The 16,186-nt window shown below is 40.9% G+C and overlaps 1 protein-coding gene across 2 annotated transcripts in view; it reads left to right on the top strand.

Moving 5' to 3' along the window:
* Positions 1 to 406: 406 nt before the first annotated feature.
* The window catches only part of micall2 (MICAL-like 2), a 45,800-nt gene continuing 30,020 nt past the window's right edge, over positions 407 to 16,186 (top strand). The window contains exons 1-2 of one of the 2 annotated variants that reach the window (XM_012970552.3): positions 407 to 628; positions 5,664 to 5,810. In XM_012970552.3, the coding sequence (XP_012826006.2) occupies positions 5,668 to 5,810 (143 nt within the window). In that variant the 5' untranslated portion in view covers positions 407 to 628; positions 5,664 to 5,667. 2 annotated transcript variants of the gene reach the window in all.

Below are 16,186 nucleotides of genomic sequence, written 5' to 3'. Positions count from 1 at the left end.
TGTTTTCTCGAAAAGAGGCGCTTGATATTTGATAAAATCAAAATGGCAGATTGAAACATAATTTATTGGTATTCATTATGCCCCCCATGTGGCTCCATCCTGCGATAGCGGAAGGATCTACTCATAAAAAAATTGCCAACCATGCAATACCATATTATAAACCAATCACAGACCAGTTATCTAACAATAGCGATTAGGGAAGCCTTCAGCAGCTCCAATGTTCTAAACTTCTAGAACTCAGCTATACACACAACTTCTCACTAAATCCCTCCCCCCATCCTCCGCAGAGTGGCACTTCCTACAGGTCACCGCCCCCTGCCGTTACTCACGCCCACACCAATAAACACTTTTCTGCTCAGACATATCAAGCCACGCCCACCGCAGCCTAAAGCCCGTCCCACATCAGCTCCAGTCGCTAGAGTTGTAGCTCAGTTAGTCACTTGTAGGCTTATTGGGAAGCTGCTCGGCGCTCCGGCTCCGGTATTAGCACTGCCGGGTGGGACGGGAGCGGGTTCGGAGCGGTGCCGGACTGGGGCAGATGGAGAACTTTATATAGAGCGCAGATATTTGGCAGAACTTTTTCGGCAGAAACGCTGCCTGTTTGGTAGTTGTGAGACTCAGCGAGCAGGTACTGTAACTCTCTATGGAATATGTTTGCCTACTGTGTTTTGGGAATTTTCAACTTGGAGCCCTTCATCTGTAATTGAACTACAATTCCCAGCATTCCTTTCGGAACACTGAGTGTTATCGTTCAGACGCGTGAGAATTGGGCACCTCTAGCTGTCACTCGCAGTGTCACTTTAACTTGCAGTTGTGTCTGCCTTCCTGGCCAGTAAATAGGAGTTCAGCAATGATCTAGTATTGCCTGTCCTGCTTTATATCTGTGTAATGTAGATCATGACATTCTTAGTGGTTTTTGAACCTTTTTAGCATTTTGTCCAGCTGCTCTTCAGTTTGGAATGTCAGCAGATATCTGGTTGCTAGGGTGCTATTTACATTAGCAACCAGGCAGCAGTCTGAATGATAGACTGCACGATGAATAGGAGGGGTCTCACTAGTAATAAAAAGTAATTCAAGTGGAGCAATTGTTCCTCGGATGCTGAGGTCGGCAACCCCCAACTACCAGATGGTGTTGCACATTGCAATCTGGGATCTATAACATACTCAACTTTAAGGTGAACTATCCCTTTAAATGAATTGGTGTAGGTCTAATGTACAGGTTAAACTGTACAAGAGGGTTATGCAGTTATTCCAGTAACCCACAGTTCCAGGTGCATCAGTTCTTCCTTTTATCCCTCCAGGTGTGAATACAAATGCTTCTTCCCAGCAGGAAGTACATAGAGTCATAAATGTATGCAAATCCCTTCTGTACCTCACACAAGATGGGTAATGCCCATCCCGGCTGGCAATATGTGGCTTCTGGAAAGTTTTAAGATATAAACAGTAGACATAGACAGTCAGTATTTGGTGGGCTGGTTGGGGGCTGTATGGGACTCTTTGTACTTGAAATGCCAGGGTATTATGACTCCCAGTTTGGGCCTGGTAATGCCACCTGTAAATAAGTAATGCTAGCTGTAAATAAGCCCTTTTTATATGATGTCACTATCTCTTCATCCATCCAGTTCTCAGGCCTCCATACCTATAACTCCTAGCAGCACTTTAGCTTCTGTCCGGCAGCCTGATTTTAAAAGTTATAGTTGCGCAATATTTAAAAAGGCCACTGGTTTCACTATCTCTAGTATAAATAACTCTAAAGCAACTGGACTTTAAATAATCATTGATCAGGAAGCGTGACAACCGATACAACCGATGATGGTTTCCCTATCATGTTCCAATACATGGCACTTTGTGAAACGTAATATTGCAGAGTTGAACTCATCTTGTTTTGCACCAGAATCTTAAAAATGAAAGAAAACCAATGTATTACAACAGTGATCCCCAACCAGTGGTTCGTGAGCAACAAGTTGCTCTCCAATCCCTTGGATTTGGCTCCCAGTGGCCTTAAACAGGTGCTTATTTTTGAATTATGGGCTTGGAGGCAAGTTTTGGTTGCATAAAAACCAGATGTATTGCCAAACAGAATATCCTGTAGGCTGCCAGTCCATATCGGGGCTACTAAATGGCCAATAACAGCCCTTATTTGGCACCCCCAGGAACATGTATTATGCTCGTGCTGCTCCCCAAGTCTTTTTGAATGTGGCTTACGGGTAAAAATGGTTTGGGACCCCTATATTACAGAACAGGCCTTGAGCAAGCTGTATAAATGTATAATGTATAAATCTTTTGATGCCACAGGAAGGCATCTTGTGGAACCTACAGCTGTTGGAATTCAGTGACTTGGCCCTTGTTGGTATGTCCTTGATTACGGGAAATCAGGTCAGGATTAGGGAGTCACATGGTAATTTTGGAAAGAGAAAGTAAAAGAATGATGTGAAAATTGCTGTTGTGTAGGTGTGACGATAGCGTGTCACATGCAGCCATAACATGTTGTGGGGATTTATTTATATCCATAAGTGCAGCCACAATGTTTTTCCCCAAACAATGCACGGTATTTTCCCAGAATTCTGGCGTTATTGTGGATGCAAGTGGGTGATTCTTTTCATGCAATTGTGCAGCGTCTACCGCAAATGCATTTTGCCAAAACGGACACAACCTCATGGGCACTTTGTCACAAATTGGGTGCAGTTGCACAGAATATTTTCTAAGTCTGCCATATTTCATGTTTGCCCTATAAATTTTGCACAACCGAACTGCGCAGATTGACACAGGGCGCTGAGGGAACCCTGGAGCTACCTCCTGGTCCAGAGGTGGTGGTAGCTGCAGGGTTCCTCTGCATAAATAGGCGCAGCAGAGCCCAATTGGAATGGAAGACAGGAAGGACTGAGCGATGCTGAGCGCTACTATTGCGAGATGCAAAAAGTAAATTTTGACACAAATACCTTTAATGGAAGCGGTTTTAAAAGCAACGCACAACAGACTTCTGTCAATAGAATCACGTGCTAATGCTGTTTTAATGGCACTCCAGAGAAATTACGCAATCTAAACTCAATTTATGAAGGTGGCCATACATGGGCAAATGTAAGATGCTGATTCGGGTTAACTCAGCAGCTTATCTGCCTGTGTATGGGGCCTTTCAACAGCCCTCCTGACCAGTATCTGGCCAGTTTATGATGTTGATCGGACAGGCTTGATTTTTCGTTGAATTGGGGACCACATCGGCTCATTGATGCGGTCCTCCCTCTAAATTTTCCTATCCCCTTCATTGCAATTGCAATGCATTAGCACAATATTGTCCACCTTAACATAAATGTGCGCCCAATTTGTAAAACCACACAACACCGATTACATTTATTTTAATGCATTGGTTGCTGGAGCAAATACTAAGGAATTATGGGGGGGGGGGGAATTCATTGTGGCTAAAACCATTTGCAGCACAAATGGGGCATGTTGTCTGTTTTGTAAGGAATAAGTTATGTTATTTAAAACGCACAGCGGTAGTGGAATCCATTATGGACCACAGTGGTGACAGTCAGTGGAAAGGTTGGCAGATATATAGCATTCACTATGGGACATGGCAAGAGAGTGAATTAGAATCCAGGGGCAGCTTATTTCATTTATGGTTCTGTTTGATACTTTATCCCTCTAGAACATCAATATGCACCTTTCTAACCATTTTATTTAAAACAGAAGTAAAATCACTTAACAGGGGCCAGTCTCCTAAGGCCTGAACTGATATTCAAAATAGGGCCGGGCATTTCAGGTACACAGTTCCCCACCAGCCCACATGCCATAGACATAGTGGTCTATGGCATCTTACAGCAGCCCCTCTGGCATTTGCTAGAACCCACAGATTGCCAGTCCAGGCTGACTCCAGCTATAACTACACCTGCTATAGATGGCTTCTCTATGTTGCCGTGCCTTCTCATACTGTGACTAGGCAGTGCTCCTGCTCTGTCTATCGAGCATTTCATCAGATTTCATTACATTCCCTGGTACGGGCTTAATCCATAAAGCAGGTGCACTGTAAAAGTGATTATAGCCCTAGCTGTTTTATTTGTCTTTCTGCCAGCAATTCTTTGTCAGTCTGCTTTTCAAATGCTATTAAATCATAGTATTATGTTTCATGGTAATCATTTTGCCATTGGTGAAACAGTGTTAAAATCCCAGTTGTAAAACATCAAAGCCGTATGAGTACTGATTTGAGGATGTGGTTTATTTTTTTGTTTTTGAAGTAACCACAGTGTCTGTCAGTGTATAAAGGAATGACCAAAGAGGGGGTTATTTATTATATTAGATAATACAATAATCAGAAATGAGGGGTTGTTTATGAAAACTTACACAATTCAGGTATGACAGGGGAGAGTTACTCACTTACTTTCATGCCTAGTGCTGCACTGCCATCTTTTCAGTAATTTGACGTCAAAAATGTTACCATTAGGCACTTGCACAAGTCTGGGAATTTGTAGCTGCAAGGCAGCCTTGGGAAATAAAGGAAAGATGGCAGAGCTAGGTAAGAAAGAGGCCGTGACTAGGGCAGTTTTTCTGAACCAGGGGGGTAAAACATTGATTGAGTACATGTGCCTAACCTATGGGCACCCCAGTGCATTACCCTTTCCTTGTTCTTTAAGACCTTAGATGGGTTAAACTTGGTGGGGTTTCTCCAATCCCTGTATTCCATGCGATCTTAACCCATTTGAAAAGTCAGATGACATCTTGGGAAAAAAAAACCTGAAATATTTGAATTTTTGAGAGTAGAAAAATGAAATATCCAAATCTCCAAACCAGAATATGCAACTTGAATTTTTAGAATATAATTAGCATATTATTCTTAAATCAAGGGGAATCTCCCTTTATCAAACACAAATCTCCAACCTTGACCTTTGACAAATCTGCCCATTAGGCTAATGCCACAAGGGGCTGATTTTTAGCCAGCATTTAAACACAGGGCCTGTGGTTGCCTAATCCTGTGACTGTACCTGGAGCCACTGCCTCAGGCTGGGTGATGGCACATGGAGCGAATTTCAGAACCAAAAGTATGCATTTTGGAACCAAAATGTGCTCTGTGTGCCTGCACCTAGGCTGATGCAGTGGCTCCAGATAAATGCAGGATGAAAACCAGCCATGTGTGGCATTTACCTTAGTCTAATAGCACAACGAGCGGTTTGAGAGACACATTTTTAAGTTGCCAAAGTGTCAGAATCTGCCTCCTGCTTGACTTTCATTGAAATCACCTTAAGAGCATGTGCCTGCCACTGTAGGGGGTACCATGTTTTGATGCCATGTTTTTTTGGCTGCCTATAACTGTGCTGCTTAATTCATCCCAAAGAGATACTGAGTTCCAGGATCCTTAATATGTGGGTGCAGAAGTAATGATACATAGGTATTTGACACTGTGTATGCCACATAGTTTTGGTTTACTCATTCATTTGTTAAATATTTTGAATTAGCACACAAGCTTTCAACTTTATGGACTATTGTCTTTTTTTCCAACCCAAATTAACACTGTGACTATGTATAGTGTCTCATTGTAAATAAGTGTACGAATTGTGACCTTTAATGACTTTGCATAGGCAAAACTGCAGTTATAGTGAACAAGTTTTTAGCTTTAGTAGTTACAACCTCAAACATTAATGTCAGCTGGCTTCTTGTTTCTTTCCTCCCAGCAGAATGGCGGCCATAAAAGCTCTCCAGCAGTGGTGCAAGCAGCAATGTGATGGCTATCGAGATGTCAGCATCACTAATATGACCACCTCGTTCCGTGATGGATTAGCATTTTGTGCCATATTACATAAGCACCGTCCAGATCTCATGTAAGGAACTCTCAGAGGCCCTCATTTCCTCTGGTTTCACTTTGTCTTCATGTTACTTGTTGTTTAATCCCTTATGCAATGCACCTTACCCATGTATGTAACAATAGTTTTCAACATTTTACTATTGGCTGCCTGACTAAAGTACATTGTTTTCTAACACATACATGCTTTTTTGCCTTCTCTTCTTGACCAGGGTGTCCTTATGGCACACATTACGTTTGTATGTTGCATCTGAAGATAAAGGTGATTTACCCCTTTAATAACCTTCTCAGCACAACTAATGTTACCTGATTCTGTGGGCAACTGCAAACAGAAAGCATTTTGTAACTGGGGCAATTTTTAGGTCTTTGGACAGGGAACAAAATGCTTATAATCCCTGCCACCCTCCCCTGTCGACTTGAAAGACAGTTGCCTCTGTGGGTGGGTGAACTTGCCTGTAAGGTGATTGTTGGTCAGGAAATGCTGAATGGTGTATTTTTTGAACGAGTGCCCCCTTGGCAGATGATTGCCATACAAATCAGTGAGTGGAGATTTTGAGCATTTTGTTCACTACCAATAGAGCTTCTGACAGCCAGAGCAACAAATTGTTTGATACTGATCTGTGTGCCAAATGCCTGTGTGTCCGGTACATAAAGATACATTATCATTTTTTTTCTATTGTTTTTTAATGAATCATATGTTGGAGAGTGCTAACAAGCTTTAACAACCAGTGAATAAAGGCAGCATTTCTTTTCCTACCCCCCACAATGGTCCCCTGTACAGTATGCAGAGAGAAAACAGACTGTCATTGAGTTGTTGGGATGAGTGGCCGCCCTGATTCATAGTTGGACAGCAGGGCCTGGTGGGTGGGTGGCAGATCATTAGGGTGTGTTCCTTAGGTTGTAACCTTAGATTTTTTGTATTAGGTCCTTTCATGTATTTTCATGTAATTTTTTCCACAAATTTAAGACAAGGCGCTGGTATTTCGAAATTCAAAATTCCCCTGATATTAAAGCTAAAACTATATGTGGGTGCACGCTCTAGGTAAATGAATACGTGTTTGAGCAATAATTTGTACAAAGAAAGCACATCTTGCTAGGGTTTACACTAGATTAACAAAGAATAGTTGTAGAATGAGACAGGAGGATTGTATGGACCTGCACACAAGAACTTACATTTTTAAAGGTCACCTATTCGAGTAGATGAGTGGGGAGAGGATAAGCTGTCCGTTCTACTAGTTTGGTAATGTCCCCCCCCCCCAATGCCAGGGATGGTAGTCTAGATGGCTGCTTTGCACTGGCTCTCTCTATCCAGGCAGCTCACACACACAGTCTGTAAGTTGTGAAACAAAGGCAAACTGAGCTGTTTATTTAGTAGGTGTACTGTTCAGAGAAGTAATTGCTCTGACCTGTTAAATCTGATTAATAACCTGGTTCTGCTCCACCCTTCCACAGACATTTATATACTGGTGTGTGTTAGTCATCATATGCATGTATTCATGCTTTATGTCAGCCTATCATTATTGGGCCCAATAAGTGCGGATCTTTCTGCATGTCTGTTTCCTGGACTATGTTAAAGGGGTTATTAACCTTTAATTAACTTTTAGTATTCTATTGAATTAGCGATTCTTAGCAGCTTTTCATTTAGTCTTAATTTTTTATAGTTTCTAGATTATTTGCCCTTTTTTCTTCTGACTTCTTCCTTCCTCCAGCTTTCAAATAGGAGTCAATGGCACTGCTCCCCCCCCCCCAAAGCCAAATAACTACTGCTCTGCAAACTATTTTATTATGCAGATTCCTATTCAGGCCCTCTCCTATTGAGGTTCCAGTCTTTTATTCACACCACTGTTTGGTTGCTAGGGATATTTGGACCATAGCAACCACAACACTGCTGAAATTTCAAACAGGAGAGCTGATGAACAAAAAGCATATAATAATTAATTTGGACCAATTTCAGATTGTTTTAGAAAACCGCTCTCCACATCATAGTAGAAGTTGATTTAAAGGTGAACAACTTTAAGAGGCAAAGGAAGAAGGATGTTCCTACCCAACAGAGCAATAGCTATCCAGCAGAGCAATAACAGTGCATAAATAAGATGGCTGCACATTGGCGTATGTACGGGACCTTTATGACAATCCTGCCCAACCAATTTTGTCCTAAAAATTGGGCAGGTATTTATCAGGCTTGTTAGTCATCCCCAGACCAATCTCATAGATCCACAGTATGATTTGATCATGGACCTTGGGCCAAACAGCCAGGTTGGCCTGATATGGCCCAGTGCAGCGGTTGTCAACTCGACAAAGAACCACCTATTTGGCAACCCCACCAAATAAGCATATTTTGACGAATAGGCATGTGTTGCCAAAGTTGTTGGACTTCGGCTTGTAAGTACAGCAGATATATATTTGGATATAGATTGAGTGTCAACTGAACTAGAGGACACATTTATGGAGAATTGTAACTTTGTATGCCTGTTTATTGTGTAGTTCTTTGTAGTTCAATTGCTGTGTATGCCAGTGCTTTTGTGTTAGTGTTTTGCTAGAAGGGCTAGGAACAAGGACGCTGCAGGAAGTCGGATGAACTCTTAATGAGTTCTATTTTGGATGGCAAGACTGAGAAGACTGAGAAGACTGAGAAGGCTTTTTCCTCCCACTTGGTATTTTTTCCTGTGTTTCTGACACAAAGCAAATCTGTTCTAGTTCCAGACTAAAGCAGAAATGATAAAGCTGTGTATGCTCTAGTAGATAAAGCAGTCAGATTAGGAGACATTCCCAGCTGCAAAGTGGCAGTAATTCCGCTTTCAGTGACTCATTTGGGCTTTAGTGGTTTAAGCACAGATTTTCTATTCTTAGATTTCTTGCCTAAAAATATTGACATTTTGAACAAAAAAATTTAGTTTTTGCTTTGCTTAAAGCAGGTATAGGGAAAACAGTGGCGTAATTAGAGGAAGCAAAAAAAAATTATTAAATGTACAAGCGGGTAGTGGGTCGGCGTGATGCCGGGTAACAGTGGCCTGGCACTAACTTGTTAAGCTGCTGAGGGAAATATATCCTTTAAATAAAAAAGTTAACTTATGTTTAAATAGAATTTTCAATCATCCAGTAAGTCATTGTCCTTGTTTGCTATCCGTTTAATTCTCACTGGCTTAAACCAGCGACGTGTATGAGCTTATGGACTCTTTTGGTAATAACCAAAAGAAAGCAAAAATACGATTTTGGAATGATATGGGGGCACATCCTGGCCAATCTGGAGAGAACTGCATTCACAGCTATGCTTGTAGTAGACTAATCAAAACTAACTTTTGATTGGTTACTTTTGGCACTTGTGCAATGTAATACGTTATTAGTCAGTCAGTACAGGTATGGGATCCCTTATCCGGAAACCCGTTATCCAGAAAGCTCCGAATTACGGAATGCCCATCTCCCATAGACTCCATTTTAATCAAATAATTCAGAATTTTAAAACTGATTTCCCTTTTCTCTGTAGTAATAAAACAGTACCTTGTAATTGATCCCAACTAAGATATAAATAATCCTTTTTGGATGCAAAACAATCCTATTGGATTTAATTGCAGTTTTATTGATTCTTTGGTAGACTTAAGGTATGGAGATCCAAATTACGGAAAGACCCCTTATCGGAATACCCTTGGTCCAGAGCATTCTGGATAACGGGTCCTATACCTGTACTATGTGCTACTTAAAATGAACTACTATGAATTGGATTACTTTTATAAAACCAGCATACTGTTCCCAGGCCTGGACTGGGATTCAAAATAGGCCCTGGCATTTTTTGCACACAGAGGCCCAAACAGCCTCCCCCCCCCCCCCATAGTGACTGTCTATGCGATTACAGCAGCACCTCTGGCAGTTGCCAGAATCTACAGATTGCCAGTCTGGGCCTGTGAGAGGAGCAGGTCATCCAGTTTGCCAGTCCTGACTGAATTAGCTGACCATCTGCATGGGTGTGTGTGTGACTGTGATCAAATGCTTTTGAAATGCCAAAACAGAAAAACAAACCATGAGTAAACCAAGTACTCATCATCATGAGATACAGTGACTTGCCAAATGTCATAAATAGTTTCCACTTGGGATTTGAACCTTGCTTCGTTGTTAGTGGCAGGTCACTTTTAAGCTATTCTTCTCCTTATACATGGACTCTTCTCTTTAAATGTTCTTTTTGGTGACATTTCCTTGCCTTCTTTTTTTGCTGTTAATTGTTCTGGGGAAACAAGTGAATATAAGGCTTATGGTATTATGGAAGCTGTTGTGCTGTTGGTACTGAACACTTTCAGGGTGAAAAGCACCAGAACTGTTTCTTGAGGTTTTTATGCTTCTGTGGAAGTCAACCACAAATTACCCTGTATGCAGGTCTGGACTGGGTCAAATAGGCCCAGGCATTTCAAGTACACAGAGGCCCAAACAGCCCCCCACCAGCCCAATAAATAATGACTGTCTATGGCATCTTACAGCAGCTGCTTTGGCATTTGCCAGAATCCACAGATTGCCAGGCTGGGCCTGACTGTGCAGCATCTCCCTAATGGATTAAACAAATATCCCAGGTTCCGTGGGTGACTATTAACTTGCTTTTATTTATTCAGGGCATTGTAATAACATCTTTTGATGTTGAATAACTTCTTTTGAAAGTGTGTTAGACAGCCCAAGGGATCTCATAACTGCCTTATTCTTCCAGTACTATGTACATAGACATGTAGCACGTTTTTTGTACCCTGGGGGAAGCCAGAATTATCCCATGTGATACAATTTACTGGATCTCTGAAGATGATTATCCACATCTGCTGAACAAAAAATCTTTGGCATGGTGGTCTTGTTCCTTTCATTTAACATTCAATAGACCTGGATGCGTTCCATACAAGTGACTGGTCGGGCCGCTCTGCTCGCTGGTGTGCTGCACTCTAAGGAAGTGGCTTCGTGGATGTTGGCTTGAGATGTGCCGGCTGTGTGCTGCTTCCAGGAGGGATGTGGCAACGATGAGCCTAAAAATAAAAAGGAGTGGAAAAAATTGGAGCTCTGGTTGCTTTGCCCCCAGCAAAGAAAGAAGTAAATCTTTATGGCAGAACAGAAAATAAAGGTTCTGTTGCATTTCGTTTTGCTTAATTCCCGATACTTCCTTTTCTCTATGGGGGCCGCACACAGGCAAACAAATTCATTTGAGGTGTGTTTTTTTCTGCTTTTTGAATATAAGTAAATTAAGCAGTATTACGAGTGTATTTATAGCTTTTGGAGGGACCTATAAGAAAGGGAACTTCAGAGTCTTCTGCATAAACATTTGAAACATACAAATTACTGTAGACTAATTTAAATGTAACACTATTTGTACAGTGCCCGTACGCTATACAAAGAATACTTTTATATTAGCTTGTTTCTGCCCTCACCATAGTCGTGTGACTGCCAGCTTTTGCCCTTGCTGGAATATTGGCGGAAGGGTAGTTATAGTTACACTATAACTCGAGGGTAGAATAAACTTATTTGGGTCCCAATGATTTTTAAGCAGTTACTAACTAAATACTGAGCAGAATAGAGTTATTCTTTAAAGTTCTTGTGCAGTTGATATGGAAATATAGGGGTGGGATACCCTGGGTGCTGTTCAATTTCTGGGGAATACTAACTCTACTACTTCTCCCAAGTTGGGGCACTGATCTGCCTGTCTCCCTTGTATTATGACAGGGTCTGTCAATAACTAATACTTGTTCATCCAGAAAATGAAGCCTACTTTTGCCTCTGGGCCCTCAGAATCCCCCCCTGCCTCTTAGGTGGAGCACCAAGGCAATCCCATCCCTAAACCACTGGGAGTATAAAAAATTGCAGCCGTGTTTTTCCTATATTGCCAGCTGCCCATTGCAAATTCTACACCAGTGCGAATGACAAAATGTTGGAAAATACCTTTGTATAATATTTTATATAAGTCTTTGTGAATCTTCAACACTAAAACACTTGAATCATGTTAAATGTTAAAATGTATGCTCCCGTTATTATGTGATTCACATTGATTTCTATACAACCATATTTTCTGACATTTCCTTGACTGTGCTATAGGAAATTTAGCGTGGGTGCCAAAATGTACTATCCCCCTACCTCCTCATGCCGATTCAGCCCTGAACGTAGATTTTGCTCAAAATCTTTTAACCTGGCCAATCGACGAGCCGATTGCGATATCGGTCGCCTTGTCGAACCGCCATACACGCACCGAATATTGTACGAAACAGAAGAGGGATTTTAACACCACCTTAGAGCTCAAAAAACGTGTAATGTAAATACAGTGTGTTACCTAGAGGTAAAAATACAATTTGCTCTATTTAAAATTTTCCACTATTGCTATTCCACTAGGGATCTTTAAAAGTGCAGCTTTTCAGGAAACTCCCCACCCGTGAGTACTAAATCCTAGATGAGTCACAGTAGATCCAGTTGTGCTAATGACATTCCCCAGTGCCAGATACATCAGACTCACAGCACGTGACTCTGGGTGTTGTAGTTCACAACAGCAGGAGGCAGTTTGACATCCATGACATCTGTTTGTATAGGGATCAAAGAGCCTATTGTCATGTGTGCACTGTGGTTGAATTCCCATACCTCAGCGTATCTTGACATTTGGTGCTGCTGACTGGGGCAGGACTTTCCCTATTCTGCATTTGTATGTGAAGTGAGAGTGTAAAATGTTTGGTGTAGTAGTTGAATAACCACATATCTATATATATATATATATATATATATATATATATATATATATATATATATATATAAACTATATAAACTATATATATATATATATATATATATATATATATATATATAGTATATATATATAAACTATATAAACTATATATATATATATATATATATATATATATATATATAGTATATATATATAAACTATATAAACTATATATATATATATATATATATATATATATATATATATATGTGTATATATATGTATGTGAGTGTATAGATTGGTAGGTGTGGGTTGTGTGTGCTGGGTTTACTTGGATGGGTTGAACTTGATGGACTCTGGTCTTTTTTTCAACCCTATGTAACTATATCATCTACTGAGATACAGTTTTGTCATACATTGTTAATATTTGTTTTAACATTTATGTCCCTTTACATTTTATCCATTAAAAAAATAAAAAAAATAATATAAAACTTATTTCTTTGGTTCTATGAAAGCAAACGTGAAGTTATCAGGGGCAGCACTGAGCAGCTCCTGGGGTCCAAACTTAATTGGGGTCGTGAAAGGCTGATTAGCATAGGTGCTAAACTGAACCAGTAAAGTTACACTTAGTAGCTATTCTACAATTAGTTTTATTAGCCTTATACAGGTATGGGATCCCTTATCCGGAAACCCGTTATCCAGAAAGCTCCGAATTACGGAATGCCCGTCTCCCATAGACTCCATTTTAATCAAATAATTCAGAATTTTAAAACTGATTTCCCTTTTCTCTGTAGTAATAAAACAGTACCTTGTAATTGATCCCAACTAAGATACAAATAATCCTTATTGGATGCAAAACAATCCTATTGGATTTAATTGCAGTTTTATTGATTCTTTGGTAGACTTAAGGTATGGAGATCCAAATTACGGAAAGACCCCTTATCCGGAATACCCTTGGTCCCGAGCATTCTGGATAACGGGTCCTATACCTGTACTATTAGTTTTAATCAGCCTAAAACTGGCCATACACAGACTGATTAAAGATACTGACTCTAGACCATCATCAGCTTATTGGCCTGTGTATGAGGCTCGTAGGAGGCCCTGCCTGATATCAATTGGACAGGTTTAAAAATTCCATCAGATGAAAACTGCATCGGGGGTGGGGCCATCTTCTCCCAACCAGTCTCCATAGGCCTCCAATATGGTCGTTTGTTGGCCTAGATCATCCTGATTTGGCCAACCACATTGTTTCAAATTGGGAAGGATCAGCTTGTTTGCAGACCTTACCAAACAAGCAGACCTCACTGTGTATTCCCATCTTTAATATTGGTTGCTACGGGTAACTGGATCTTATTGTGTATCCCTTGCTTTATTATTGTTTTTGTTGGTTGCTGTGGGTAACTGGACTAGTGCAGGGTATTACCTACACTAGTAAATGAGAACCATCAATTTTTAAATTTAACATTAAATACTGATTTATCAAATGTTGAACTTGGGAATTCCCACCTGCTTTATATTTTCCCCATTTATCAGCATTTTCCTGAACAAATTAACTAATGAATACATTATTTGTATTAATTAATACATTTATTCAAACTGTAACTTATGCCAGTTTGTCTTAATATGTTTGAGTGTTTAAACAGTCAGAAATCTAATTTCCCTTCTATAAGGTAGACGTTCTTATTACTGCTGAACACTGTTGCTTGTCGGATCCTTATCTGGAATGATTCATTCCACAACAGAAAATACATTCTTACTCACTAATACGGAAAGTGATAACCTCTTGATAAATCTACCCCTAAATGTGTTTTGTTTATGATTTGCAGTTCAGGAGCCCTAAGTGCACTGCATAATGTAGGCTGCATCAAATTGTCAGAAGCGGAGCAGCCTATGTATGGAGACGTAGGATTTATTAATGCAGTCGGCGCCATTGTAATGTGCTCCTTGCTAACTGTTTGTCGCAGATACTTAGGCATTGTCCATCTGGATATTGTTTGCCTGTCCTGTCTCATTAATGTTATGATCCTTATCAGTCTGGCCTACACATCACATAGCCTGTGTTGTCCCTCCAGCATTGTGACAATGGGATTGTCAACTGTCTAGCAGGAAACACCTGAATAGATGGAAATCAAGGAAAGTAAATTAAACACAGGATGTGACATTTATTCTCTGCCCCCCCCACCCCCAGTAGTTTGCAGATCCCAGCAGGACTGGAGAGATCTATTTATGGGGGAATTCAGTTTTCAGTGTATTTTTATATACAATGTATTCATACGCTTAATAAAATGTATTATAACTGTATAACTGGACAACTAAACACTTTAAAAAATACTAATTATGTTATAAACCAGAACACAAGTGCATTTCACTTTAATGGACAAGGCTAAGGGGCAGATCTATAAAAATGTGAGTTTAGAGCTTATTAGATAACAACTCACCTAAGGTTTATTCATTCCTATGGGATTTTAAGAAGCCTATTTATCAAATGTTCTAACTTCACCCATTGATAAACACCCTTCTAAAAATCCTATAGGAATGAATAGAGTGTGGGTCAGTTTTTATGTATTACGCTTTAAAGGGGTTGTTTACCTTTGAGTTAACTTTAAGTATGATGTAGAGAGTAATATTTTGAGACAATTTGCAATTGGTCATCATTTTTTATTATGTGTAGTTTTTAAATTATTTCTGTTTTTGTTCAGTGGCTTTGCTGTTTGGAGTTTCTGCAACTATCTGGTTGCTAGGGTCCAAGTTACCTTAGCAACCAGCGAGTGGTTTGAATAAGAGACTGGAATATATAAATAGGAGAGACCTGAAAGATAAGTTATATACAGTAACAATAACAATAAAACTGTAGCCTCACAGAGCAAAAGTTTGTTGGCTGCTGGGGTCAGTGACCCTCATTTGAAAGCTGCAAAGAGTAAGAAGAGGAAGGCAAATCATTCAGAAACTATAAAAAAGAAATGAAGACCAGTTGAAAAGTTGCTAAGAATTGGCCCTTTTAGGGTTCTGGCACACGGGGGAGATTAGTCGCCCGCGACAAAACTCCCTGTTCGCGGGCGACTAATCTCCCCGAGTTGCCATGACCCGCCATCCCGCCGGCGAACATGTAAGTCGCCGGCGGGATGGCACATGCGACAGCGCGATTTCCCGAAATCACCGAAAAAGACTCGCAAGTCTTTTTCGGCGGGTCATGGCAACTCGGAGAGATTAGTCGCCCGCGACAAAACTCCCTGTTCGCGGGCGACTAATCTCCCCCGTGTGCCAGAGCCCTTATAACATACTAAAAGTTAACCTAAAGGTGAACCATCCCTTAAGGGCTCTGGTACACGGGGAGATTAGTCGCCCGCGGCAAAACTCCCTGCTCGCGGGCGACTAATCTCCCCGAGTTGCCTTCCCTCTGCCATCCCACCGGCGAACATGTAAGTCGCCGGCGGGATGGCAGACGCGGCGGGGCGATTTCGGGAAATCGCCGAAAAAGCCTCACGAGTCTTTTTCGGCGATTTGCGCGAAATCGCGCCGCCGCGTCTGCCATCCCGCCGGCGACTTACATGTTCGCTGGTGGGATGGCAGAGGGAAGGCAACTCGGGGAGATTAGTCGCCCGCGAGCAGGGAGTTTTGCCGCGGGCGACTAATCTCCTCGTGTACCAGAGCCCTTAAACTCACATTTTGATAAGTCTGCACCTTAAAGTCCCCTATTTTCTTTATGTGGCTTGAAACTAATTCCATTT

This window comes from Xenopus tropicalis, chromosome 9 (assembly GCF_000004195.4).
Source record: "Xenopus tropicalis strain Nigerian chromosome 9, UCB_Xtro_10.0, whole genome shotgun sequence".
Taxonomy (NCBI): Eukaryota; Metazoa; Chordata; class Amphibia; order Anura; family Pipidae; genus Xenopus; species Xenopus tropicalis.
This window is presented reverse-complemented; position numbering and strand designations above follow the sequence as displayed.